The 13,114-nt window shown below is 39.9% G+C and overlaps 1 protein-coding gene across 1 annotated transcript in view; it reads left to right on the forward strand.

Annotated features, from left to right (window-relative positions):
• Nucleotides 1-13,114, forward strand: part of NTRK2 (neurotrophic receptor tyrosine kinase 2) — a gene marked incomplete at its 3' end in the record, with an annotated part of 203,362 nt that overhangs the window by 43,703 nt on the left and 146,545 nt on the right. The window contains exons 7-9 of the mRNA XM_082074505.1: nt 2,611-2,743; nt 4,262-4,561; nt 9,585-9,617. Of these exons, the coding sequence (XP_081930631.1) occupies nt 2,611-2,743; nt 4,262-4,561; nt 9,585-9,617 (466 nt within the window). The remainder of the gene's footprint in view (nt 1-2,610; nt 2,744-4,261; nt 4,562-9,584; nt 9,618-13,114) is intronic.

A 13,114-nucleotide genomic window follows, 5' to 3' on the forward strand; every position in this document is an offset into this window, starting at 1 on the left:
TGATACCTGCATACAGAGAGTACATCTAATCTACTCTAATAATGAAAAAAAGCTTCGTGTCTCTAGTTTTATTATGTTTTCATGCCAAAGCTTGGTGTGTTGGAATTTGGTTGTAAATATTATTTTGTGACTTGTTAATTTTCCTTCAACAAACAAAGCAACATCAGGGAGCCTTGGAAATAGAAATGAAGATTTTACTAAAAAGAATGTCATTTTTTTAATAAATGAAGCATGAAGATGTGTCCTCAATAAAATCATGTGGGCAGGGGGAATTTTGTTTTCTGAGATCTTTGTATTCTGTGTCCCTACCTTAGACTGTGTGCACACTGGAGATAGAATGATTAAGTTATTTCTAATGGAAGTGTTATTAAGGAGAAACATATGATTAGATCTTCAACATGCAGCAACTGACCTCTTAAATTGCCATTATTTATACAGTGGGCAAGACCCTTTGTTATTTACAACTTTATGGCACTGACTTTCCTACGTTCTTGATGGTGCAGACTGTGTAAAGCTCTTTGGTCTGTACAAACTACAGGGTGTGGACTTCCAGGACTGCTCCTAGAGTGTGGAAGAGACAGCACCAGTGGGCTCTCGTAGCCTTTGCACTTTTTTCCTTGAGGACACTATATCGGGTCTGTATAGATTTTGAGTAGCCTGTCTTTCAGGTCTCCTAAGGAAGAGCTTTGCAGAGATACATAGTTTTATTTTTAAAATTTAATCTGTAAAACTATCCAGATGCATCAGTCATCATCAAGAACAAGAAATTAAAACAGTTTGGGGAACCTATACCAAGTTCTCTTTTCCCTTTTTTCCTTTTTTATTTTTCTTTTGTGTGTGTGTGTCTGTGTGTGTGTGTGAGTGATGTGCCAAAGCAAATGTAAGATGCTGTTCAAAAAGTGATATCGCCTATTTTTTTAACCCTCCTCTCTTTGAAATGCCATGGTCAGTTTTCTTCAAGCTTTCCAGAAATATTCTGTCTTGGCCTAACTTCATCTTGAGATTTCTGAGGGGCTCATAATATAAGCTAGATACAGCCTTAGCTGTGGAGCACAGTAGTCTTTTCAGTAGCAGAAGAATGAGTGCCTTTTAAACCTCATTTGCCATTCACAACTGTCCTTCCCTTTTCTGTGAGTGGTGTGTTTGGTTTCCTTTCTCTCGCTCCGGTATCTTAGTTTCCACCTCCCCTTTCTTCACCTCCTGTGCTGCTTTTGCCTGTTTTCTCTCCTCTTTTACAAAGAGAGACATTAACAAGGGTTAAAACGATAATAAACTTTAGTCCTCCAAAGTTAATTGTATGCCCTTAGTTTCTGTGCTGCTGTATAATCGGATTGATGTTGGTTAGATTTATCTTGCTCTAGCTTTCAGCCCCAAGCCTGCGATTGAGCCCCTCTGTTCCAGTCCAGGTTTGGGCACTGCTCACCCCTGAGAGTTCCCCTAGTGTCACACTGGAATCAAAGGGACATTTAACTTCAGTGAAGTAAAGGTGTCATCTTGAGGTTCAAAATTCTGGTCCAACAGGACTGTATGCAGGAGCATTCCTGCCTGTGCCCATTGATTGCCATGGAAAGTCACTGTGGTGTTACAGATGCAGTGTGTTATTTGTTTGTGTTCTGTGCAGCACTGAAGTGTTTGTGTACCCTAAGATAAGTACTTACAATAAGTATTATTGTTTATTTTCTTAATGTGTTTTGGTTCCTTTTAAAGAAAATAGTCTTGCATTTTATGAAAGATTAAAGTATGGAAAGAATAATTATTTGGGGATCATATGAAGGGTCTTATTTAAGAAAACCAGATTTTTTAACAGCTTTTTTTTTTTTTTTTTTTTAATTCAGCCCTATTTGCTTTATTCAGTGTTGCATAGCTGCATATTCAATATGGCATTTAAGGCTATAAATAGCCACTGAGCTTTCCAAGAGCCATAAGGATCAAAATACCTAAGAATCATAAATCTTACCTTAATTTGCCTGTGCTAAAACACATAAACCAGTACTTAAGCAGTAGCTTAGGTAGGAATTTGTTGTGAAAAGTTTCATGAAAAGAAGAAGCTTTTAAAAGAAGTTTGGCTAATGAGGAGAGAAAAGACACGTTGTCAGGGTGCTGTATAGCAGTGGAAGCAGCAGTGGAAGAGACGTCAAGCCTAAGTACAAAGAAAAGAGACAAAAAGGAAGAGCAAAGCAGGGTTTGAACAGAATATATGAGGGAATAAAAAGTTGAAGGGGAGCAGAGATAGACCATAAAAATCTGTCATGAAGTGGAAGAAAGATATGAGCAAGGGTATGGGTTGAGAAAAAAAACATTATGTAGAGGGGAAGAAGCATTTAAGAAAATGGCAGAAACTGAAAGTGACAGGACAGAAAAATGGTTGAGCGCAGTGTTTGTAGCAGGACTTTTGGAGCTTTAAATCTGCTTTCACTGATGGTTACATCTGGTTCTGTAGGTATTTTGTGTGTGGATAACACACTGCAGTAAGGCTCTGGTTAATTGTGCACTAATACAATAAAAAAGGAGGGAAAATGAAAAATGCCATTCAGCTGTGGCCAGTGATTGCCTCTCTCTCTGTTCTTTATGCTGTGGTTGACACGTACATCTTTTTCTGATTGCTTGCAGAGTGACACAAGTAAGAACCCTGCCTCACTAACCATAAAGAATGTTTCGTCCATGGACAGCGGACTGTGGATTTCCTGCGTAGCAGAGAACATTGTGGGAGAGGACCAGGTCTCTGCCGAGCTCACGGTATTCTGTACGTACGCAGGCCTCTGTACAGCTCCCAAGGCCAAACTACATTGGTAGCAACTGTTCTGGGTATAAATATTTTTTGGAACAAAAACCCTTAAGGCATGTGAACTGTCTACTGCAGTTAATGCTGGGAGTAGCCCAACCAGCATTTGTATTTGTCTTTTTCAGTCCTGTGTTCTGAAAAAAAATGTTTTTCTAAATGCTTTATCTTCCAGTTAGAACAATCTGCAAGTAAATGTCTAAAACCCAAAATACTCAATGGCACCGTTAGTGTGGGAAGGTTTGTAATGGTGTGTGTGTACATACACACTGTCTTAGGAATTGTGAACACATCAATAGGCTTGTAGAATTAATTATAAGAGACTACAAATGTTTAAATTCTTATTATCTAAAGCAACAACTGCTGTGTTCAAAAAATAACACACTTGCAACATTCGTACTGCCAGATGTAAATTTATTTGCCATAGCTTTGAATAATATACTTATTTGTCAGGGCCAAGGGAGGGGGAAGGGACATGTAGTATAGAGACACTGGCTTCTTAGATCTAAGATGCAGCCTAATATAATTTGGTGTGAACTAGACAGCATGTTTTCATAAGTTGAAACTCTCTATTTAATTGAAGATGGGAATGGAACACTTCGTAGATGGCAAATTTTGTTCAGCATGTGCTCATGACAGAATAAACTAGAAAAATCACTGTAGATGTAGGTTTGTAGGTTGAAATTGGATATATAATAGCTATGTAAAGGGACATAAAGTAGAAATATTTGAACAGTGTAAATGAGATTCTGAGCTTGGCACTGTTATGAGTGATAAAAGGGTGTATAAGTAGATGAAATTGGATGCAGTTAAGAATAAATATCAAGGAAAATTTCCCAGTAGTGAAATAATGGGCAAGGTGTTGGAAAATTTCCTGAGGGAAACAGCACAAGTTGGTAAACTTGAGGCATTTAGCAGGTCTGAGCAAAGAATGAGAAAAAGTATAGTAAAAAATCGTCTTTCCGTGACAGAAGAATCCAGGGAATTAAGTCATCTGTTCTGGCTTTGACTCTGTGGAGAAAATTGTCTGAAAGTTTGGATTCCTAGCTGAATAGATTTCCAGTACTACTTGCTTTTGGCCAACTTTTAAATATTTTCAATACTGTTGTGTTCCTTCAGCACTCCACCATTTTTCAGCAAAGCTAAAATGTCTCTCTCCCCCTTCTTAGTGATCCAGTAACTGAACTTCCCACATCTTACAGGGTTTAAGTGATTTAACAGGTGCTCAGTCTTTGCCTGAAACTAGTTTGCTTTGTTTCTTTCTGAAGAACAGCTTCATTTCAGTTGTGAGTACAGTACCCTAGGCAGAGCAGGTGGGTTCCTGTGTGAGTATCTTCCAAATAGGTATCATTCCTACCAATAACATACTTTTGTACTGACAAATGAAAAATACTTCCCTGATAACTCTGGGGGGAGAGAGGGAAGGAAGGAGAGACATGTTCAGAATATTCTGATGTTCTTCACTCTTTTTTTCCAATATAGTTGCACCAAATATTACTTTTATTGAATCTCCAACCCCGGACCATCACTGGTGTATTCCATTCACTGTGAAAGGGAACCCTAAGCCCACATTGCAGTGGTTCTATGAAGGGGCTATACTGAATGAGTCTGAATACATCTGTACTAAAATACATGTTATCAATCAAAGTGAATACCATGGCTGCCTCCAGCTGGACAATCCTACCCACCTGAATAATGGTGCTTATACCTTACTGGCCAAGAATGAGTATGGAGAGGATGAAAAACGGGTTGATGCTCATTTCATGTCAGTGCCTGGAGATGGTGAGTATGATTTTATTTTTTATTTTTTTTTTTAACTTTTTTTTTACATTAGCAATTGCAAATCGATGAGACTGTGGAGGCAGTGCTCCTGGCCAGTTTAATTATTTTGGAGGAAGCTTTATATATATGCATATATATATGGTTTTTTTTCCTCTCTGAATGAATGACTTCACATTTAGTTGTAAAGTAATGTTTTTCTTGAACATTTTCTTCTTATTTATGGCTTCTCATGAGAGGCCATGCTAGTGATCCATTAATCTTCCCTTTGAGTAACCATCCTTGGTGCCAGCTAAGGCTAGTAAAAGGTTGCTGTTTCTGAAGTGTTTTCTGAAGACTTAGTTCTGATCTTGGAAAGCACTGAGTGCCAATTCAGCTGCTCTGTAAGTTTCCTGCACGGCTTATGAATGCAGCTATGCAGTGCGTCCAGGGACATGGGGAATGCCTATGTAGCACCTACTGCCTTGTTGCAAACTCAGTACTGCAGTTCAGTGAGTTGATGAAAATAGGTTGTTGAGGACACCAGAGGGAGCTGGAGAGAAAACAAGTAAGCAGGAGGCAGGATGGTCAAGGTCCCAGGTCCTCACAGGCATTTCAGCATCCAGTTCCCACTCGTTTGGGTGGAGGCTGGGCATCTATATGCCTAGGAATATCCACACTCAAGATGGTTACTCTTAGATATATGCATCTTCAGTTGTTCTAAAAGTTCTGCCTCAGCCCTCCTAAATGCTGTGTGAGCAGGATCAAGGTGGGCTAGCGCATTGAACTGCAGAGACTACTGTAAGTGATAGATGTTCACTGTGGTTTGATCTTTTCCCACATCTTCAAAACCATATGTAAAGTGACCTTCAGACTAACAAGGTATTCATATAAGCATATTGCTCTACATGGAAAAAACTCTTGCACAGCTAGAGTGGAAATAAAGGCATGTTTTTAGGCAAATTGCACACTCAAATCTGAAAATATGAGCATATATGTACCTTTGGCTTCTTAGCCATGGGATATGAATAGCTGCTGCTTTTTTTTGAAATAGCAATGTGCAGTGCTAGTGTTATCTGGCATAAAAAAAAAAAAAAAAGAATATTTAAATTCTCTATCCTAAATTGCAGGCTGCAGACAGTTAAAACATGGTCTGTATTTAATGTGTTTTCCTATCTGCTCAGGCTGTTGCAGGGAGAGAGATGGTAAGTCTTTTGCTTTCCCACCCTTAGAAAGAGAAGGTGAAGTGCTGATACAGCCCGGCTTTAGTTACTTCTGCTGTCCTTAGTGCTCCTTTTTTCTCTGGTGTTCTTCCTTAAATAGACTCATTACAGAAACATGCCATGGTTTCAGCTACTGGCATTCTCTAATACTGCATTACAACAGGTCAGTAAAGTGGTTCACCTCATAGATATTTTCTCTACAATGGAAGTTCTCTTACACCCTGATTATTTAATATGAACCTGGCTTCATTTTTCTGAACAGAATAAAAGTTCCTCTCATAAACTGAGGTGAATTTATAATTTTCTGTCTTTGATCCAATTCCCTTGTACTGTTCTGTTTTCCCTTTATGCTTCTCCCTGTACATAGAAAATTTTTACAGTTGTGGCCTTTTAAATCAGTAAATAGAACTGTAGGTATCCTCCAAATTAGAAAGACAGCATTATTTATTTGTTCCATCCTCTTTATACTCATAAGGAATATAAGTCTCTCAATACCATCTGTGCTGTGTTCTTTAAGCATTTCCCAGGCCTTGTGGTGGATTCAGATTCACACAAAGTGTGTAGAAGAAGACAATGTATGGACAAGATATAACTGCATTAGAAATCAGTTAATGCATAGTGGATTGCACCAAACCAGTCTTAAAAATTAATAACAGGGGAAAATGCTTATCTACCTGGTCTCCTCAATACTGTTTTTATCTTTTTCCTTTAAGAATCATGGCATTGAATTCAGAAGACGTCACAACATTGTTGTCTCTTTCACTGGAGCTGGCATAACAGCGAATGTTAAAAAACTAGAATCCTCTGCATTGTATTACACTTTTTGTTTCAAACTGCTACTATTTAAAGCACTGGCAGGCTGTTTCAAACCCTTAAAAGGCTTTTTCAGTGCTGTCGTTACTGTGTAGTTTCTTCTTTTGGCCCACATGTTGTACAATGAAGCATGAAGATTACGGCCCACACCCTGGTATTATGTTCATTTCCATGCCTTCATGACTGAACTCAGTACCAGCCCTGATGTTTCATGGGGTGGGGTACGCTCACTGAGCTTTAAACTGATTCTCTGGTTATTGCATCACTTACGGGCAAATGCTCTTGAACGTAAAAAACAAAAGAAAATCTAAAAAAACCCCTAATTTATAATCCATATGTCTATCTAAATTAAATGCAACTAAGTCTGAAGCATGTTCTGTCATCAGCAGTGTAATACTCCACTTCCCAAGTTGCATCAAAGATGATGAAGACATTATTTGTGCTAAGATGCTCTCCACTGCTGGCATGCTGCTTGCAGAACATTTTTCACTGTTTTGAGGATGCAGACGTAAAGGAGAGGAAAGCATGTACCACAGTGGGATTTGGATTAGGTCAATGATAACACAGTTAATATTGTAAATTAAGACTTTGTTTTAAATACAGAGGCCTGGAAGAATAATTTTCCTATTCTACTAGCTAGATTTTAAATTAGTTTTAATCTGCTAGAGTTCTTGGATTCTTGTGAAGCTGTCCTTGCTGAGGATGACGTGATTATTTCAGACTACACTGCAGCAAACAGTAAGCAAGAAATATTAATGTTTTATTCTCGAGGCTGTTCTCGTAGTCGATTCAAAACAGCTAATGAATGTGGGAGAGATTTTTACCAATAATAAGTATTTTTAATTAAGTTTATTCCTCTGCCAGTTCTCTGCTTTAGAATTCAGCTGAAGGAATTCAAGTCACATAGTATAGTGTAAAAGTAAAATAATATGTTAAATAGGCCTTAGAAGTGGCCTCTTTCTTGTGCAGCAAAACAACATGGGGCTGTTTCGCAGAAGTATGTTTTTGGATTGAGTCTTTTGCTGCTGCTTTACTTTGAAAATGTCAAATTTCTAAAGAAAGAAGCAAGCAAACCAAGTGCAGTGGATGTAGTTTATAAAGATGAGTGTCTTAATAGTTTATTTATACAACAACCTCTTCTAACAGGGACCAAAACAACAACGCTGTTCTGTGTTTGCCTTAAAAATAATTGTGTGTAAATGTGCAAAATTATTGTGGTGAAGCTTAATGTTAAAATAACTTCAGCTGATGTTTTGATTATTGTGTAGGTATGTTTTTATTTAGGGAATACTAAACAGAAACTTGAGTATCCTCCAGCATCTTGATTTTTGCAACTTTATTTGAAGTGAACTATTTAATTATATAAAAGGTATTTGAATGGAGTTGATGACTTCCTAGTTTCTATCCTTATCAGGAGTTAGGGGTTAAACTAATCTGATTACTTTATCCCAGTTCCAGTAAAGACTAACAAAAATCTTGTCATTTAACTTGGGAATAAAGGATTGGGGATTTTTTTTTTCCTCTTTAGCTTACAGAAGGTAAAGTAGAAATACTGTCTTTCAGCAGATGGATGTTTTATACTGGAAAACTGAATACATGAACTGTATGAAAAGCAAACTCTGGTCAGAAGTTGCTTGGGAACAGATAGTACAAGCTTTCTTCACTTGTTATTTGTCTCTGCAGATTGACATGACGGTTCTCATGGAGTTTATTAACCTGTATCTCTGGATACTAGAATATCTTCAAATGCATTTAAAAATAAACCTAATTAACTGCTGCCATTCGGCAAATAGGTTGCAAGTCTGTTTAGTATTTCCAGCACAGATTCTCATGGTGTTGACAGAGGTAGAAACAATGCTGTTCACAGCATTTACATGCTTCACAGCGTTTTTATGCCAGTGTAATTCCACTGTTATAGATTTACTGTATAGTACTATTAACAGAGTTATGCCTTCTGAAATTTGATTCATCTTTGGAGATTTTAACTATCTGTTAATTTTATTTCCAAACCAACAAAAAGAAAGAATAAAAATACGGAAGAGGTGATTAGGAGCGTACTAGCTATGCTATGCTATGCTATGCTATGCTATGCTATGCTATGCTATGCTATGCTATGCTATGCTATGCTATGCTATGCTATGCTATGCTATACGTTATAGACCAGAGTGAGTGGGTATGTTGTAATTATAACAAAAGTATCCTTCAAAGTGTGAACAGTCTAATAGTATGCTAATTTCAGTGGGTGTTCTATGCAATATACTCACATATGTGCTTGGCCTTACATATGTGCAGTAATTAGAAAAAGCTGCAAACTGGAACTAGTAAAATTTAGAAAAGTGTAGACTAGACATTTGCTTGTGTAAAGGCTGGTTTTCGAGACATCTGACTCTTTTGGTAAGAGTTCTGTCAGTGTATCAGCTGTGCAACTGGCTTCTTGGAAGCATCCTTTTACAGAGCAAATGAATTGGTGCTGCTTAGTTCATTGCTACCTCTAGCCCTTAACTTGCTAGCTGACAGCTAAACTGTTTTGCTCCCGCAGTGATTTAATAGCAGAATTTTTTGACCAGGTAAGAGTTAGTGATTGTTAATGCTCACTGAATTCTGCTTCCACTTAAGGTCAGGGAGAATGTTACCATTGTATTTTCAACAGGAATAGCTATTGTCACACCTGTTCCAGATATACCTTAACAGCAGAAAGCAGAGTTTTGCCCAATTGGGAAATACTCCTGTGTTTGGCAGAGCTTGTACTCTGTGCATTATCTGTTTCACATGAAGCAAAATATTAGCCTTTGGGACAGCTCCAAAATGGTTGTAAATGTAATCTGATGAACACGTACTGCAATATATTGATGTTGCTTTGCATTTGTGTAGATACTGATCATGGCTATTGCAAATAACATGTGAATTCTTAAAAAATTCCTAAAGAAACTCTTATTCTTCCAGCATTTGAAATCTATTTACAAATGCTTTTTCTTTTTTTTTCTTTTTTTTTTTTTTTTCTTCATGTGCAGGTAGTGGCCCAATTGTGGATCCAGATGTTTATGGTATATATTTGATTTTCTTTTTCTTTTCTTTTAATGATAAAAATTAAGGAACTGAAACTATTTAAAAATTGAATGTCAGGCTCAGTTAAATTGAAATGGCACATATTATAACACAGTTCTAAAAGGTACTTTGTATTTTTGGTTCTTCTCCTGCCTTATCTTATTTAAGAAACATTAGGCCATTTTACTTACTCTGCTGCTTTTGAATCACAATAGGAGAAGCGTAAATCCACTGCTACGAATGGTAGCAGTTGATCCAGTATGATGACAGCTATCTGATGTAGCTCACAGGCATGAGATTTTGTGAACCTTTTGGAGGCATTACTTGGAGGAGAGTTCATGATTTCTCCTTATATAACTTAATTTATTTTTTTCAGGGATGATTCCATACTTGTTTTGCCTCCAAAAATGTACCCCTAAATCCCACTTAAAAATGTGGTTGGCACAAGTAAGTTTTCCTGTAGGCAATTTATTTTGCTCTGTCTGCTCATTTGTACCTTACTTTAATCTCTCTTGCATAAGCAGACCATCAACTCGGTGATATGTGAGTGTATGCCAGCAGATTTGATGACACAGTGTTCACAGTAGTTTTCTAGTTGGATGAAATGTTTTGATCTGTACCTAGTGAAAGCCAGTGTGCACAAGAATAGAAGCTGCAGAATGAAAAGCAACTGGCTAGTTTTACAAAACACTTCTGGTGAGTAGGAAAGTCCATCCTAACCAACATACTCAAACACTCTTTAGCTTCCAGCAGAAACCAGATCTGGTTTGGAGTACTTTTTATTTGGATCAAATGGCCCGTGACTCAAGTTTCCTTAAGCTGATTTAAAAGTTATTGCTTTGATTCCGTTCCATGTCATTAAACTTTAGCAAATGTGCAATTGAAGCATCAGTTTGTCTTTAAGTGCTTAGAAATACTAAAGGATAGCTTCCCCTCCCTCTCTTTCAAAATCATTTTTTTTGGGGGAGCTGGGAAGGTGGTGATGGTTTGTGCAATTTCTTACATGTGTTGTATTATGTCAGCTGTATGCATGAAGATTTTGATTCTGAGCTCTTTATCAAGGACCTATTTGCCTGTGTATGGCTTTAACCATGAGAGTGCTGTGCTTCAATTGACTTGGGTAGGTTTCTGCTGAGATGTGGGCTTCAGACTGCGCTGGTGGATCACAGCTTGCAAGACCTAGTCCTGATAAAAGCTGCCTTCCTTTTTATTCCTGCCTTTTCTTTCTGCTGTTTGAAATTGCTGTCTTTGATCTTTGTTTCAGTGACTCAGTGCTTGCTTTGAGAAGCACTTTGTAGTCCAGAGTGTTTCCCTAATTATTCCAAATTCATGAGTCCAGTTAGTGAGGTGAATAAATGAGGCTGGCTGGAAAGTCTAGGAATGGCTACACTTGTTCAGAGAAGCAGCCACCTGCATGGCTGACAGTGGGAGCCCTGGCATGAGCTCCCTCAAAGACTGAGCGGTTTCATGACTTCTTTTCAGACTGCTCTGTCTCTATGCTAACTCATTTACCCACAGCTTAGATTATGTTGGAAGGAAGATACAAAGAACCACCCCCTGGTTCCTGCAGGCTTCACTTTAAAATGCATTTTTCAGAGCCCTGTGCTAATGGTGTTGCAGATGTGCCTGGTGTGCAGGGTAGAGGCAGCGAAAGAGGATTTGATCCTGCTGGGCACTGGGAACGGCTGTGTGTCTCTTGGTCTGTTGACGATGGGTAAAGTTAGTGGGAGCTGTGAGGTACTTCCTTGTGGGTGTCAGGGTGCCATGGTGGTCCCTCAGGGCTGCCTCCCTGGCCTGGCAGCCAGGGCTGTCCCACCACCCCAGCCAGCAGCAGGGCAGCTGGGGGGCCCATGAACAGCCCTAGACCCAGGCATTGGGACCTGTCCTGGGGCCAGGGCTAAGCTACAGGCCCGCAGGTGGTCCGGGCTCAGCAGGGCCCAGAGCTGGGCAGTGATGAGCTGTGAGGAGATGAAGGCGGTGGAGGCAGAGGGGACGGAGGGCAGGGGACCCTGGCCTCGAGTACCACTCCGTGCAGAACAAACCCCTTCATAGCGAGGTTTGGCCTGTCCCTTGATAATTGGCCTTCTGTGTCCTGCCCTCCATGTGAGGTGATCTCCAGACATTTTCCATTGAGTGTTTTGAATATAGAATGGGAACCGGAAGAGCTGATGAGGTTGTGACAGGCTGTGTGACATTGAGTCTGCCCAGGGGAGTCCCAGCTGCAATTGCGGAGCAGTTGCTGGTGTCTCTGGATTAGCTCTGCAGCACCTCTCAAAAAATGCAGCTGTCCTGGTCCCTCTGGGAAGGAGCTGAGAGGAATAAAGCACCTCACCTGTGGCTGAGCAGGAGAGCAAATGCAAAGACAGCTTCTTTGACTAGGAGTTCATGTCTTCATGCCATGCTCCTTCTTCTAATGTGGTTGTGAACATGAGAGAGACAACATGCTCCATATCACCCACCCCTCAGAGGACTGTGCAGAATGACCCCCGGTGCTGGTGTGACTGTGCTCTTGTCTGTATACCAGCCACCATGCACCTTCTTTGTGAAATGGCTGCAAAATACCGCCCAGCCTCAGCTGCAATTTACTGCAGTTGACGGAGAGCCACAGGTGGCTGCAAGAGGCATGCGGCAGTGGGGAACCTGCCCTGGAGCACCTGGTCCTGGAGCAATACAAGTCCCACACAGCATCAGTCAAGAGGAGTGACCCTTGTCTGTGACCCAACCACTGTCAGAGTGTTTAGTGTCTATGTCAGGATTTCATAGAGAAACAAGCAGGAATTGGTTTAACTCCACATCACCCAGTTTTGGCTGGTTAGCTGTTGGCATGTGTTTTCCTTGCCTGGCTTACGCATTTCAAGAGACTTTGGAGATCCGACACTTGTTCAAATGCAAGTGCTTCACAGTTGGGCAGCAGGGAAGGGCAACGCAACACCAGCGTACCGACATGGTCTGCTTTAGCTCTTGCCTATTTTAATATAAAAGTACATTCAGCGGATCCAAAGACCAGACCTGAAACACTGCATAGTTCTCATTAGTCCTTCAGGGTGTGATTTCCAGTAGCTGAGTGCAGACCCAAGCATGAACAGAACTGCAAATAGAACTGCTTTTGCCCACCACTATTTACAGGTAAAATTAAGACCAAACCATTTCCCTTTTGAAATTTTGTATTACAGAGCCACAGCAGCAAAAGCTATGAATATTTGTTTTATTTATTGGTCTTACAAAGTTACCATAAATACAGGGTTGGTCGAACCTATCTTTGTGAAGACTTCCCCAGCTAATTGTAAAGGAAACCAAATATTGTAGGCTGAGATAGTTGTTATAAAGTGGGCTCCGCCTGCAAATGCGTGAAGCAGAAGCCTGCTCCTTTGTTCTGGCAAAAGCATGTAGTTGTGGTGGCGAATGGTCTGCACAGCACCTTGTCTGAGTGTGCAGGCTGCTTGTGCAGGTGAGCTGCTCAGGCGGGATTGGTGCTACCCAAGTGCTCTTCATTTGC

Source organism: Streptopelia decaocto (assembly GCF_964273445.1).
Source record: "Streptopelia decaocto genome assembly, chromosome: Z".
NCBI lineage: Eukaryota > Metazoa > Chordata > Aves > Columbiformes > Columbidae > Streptopelia > Streptopelia decaocto.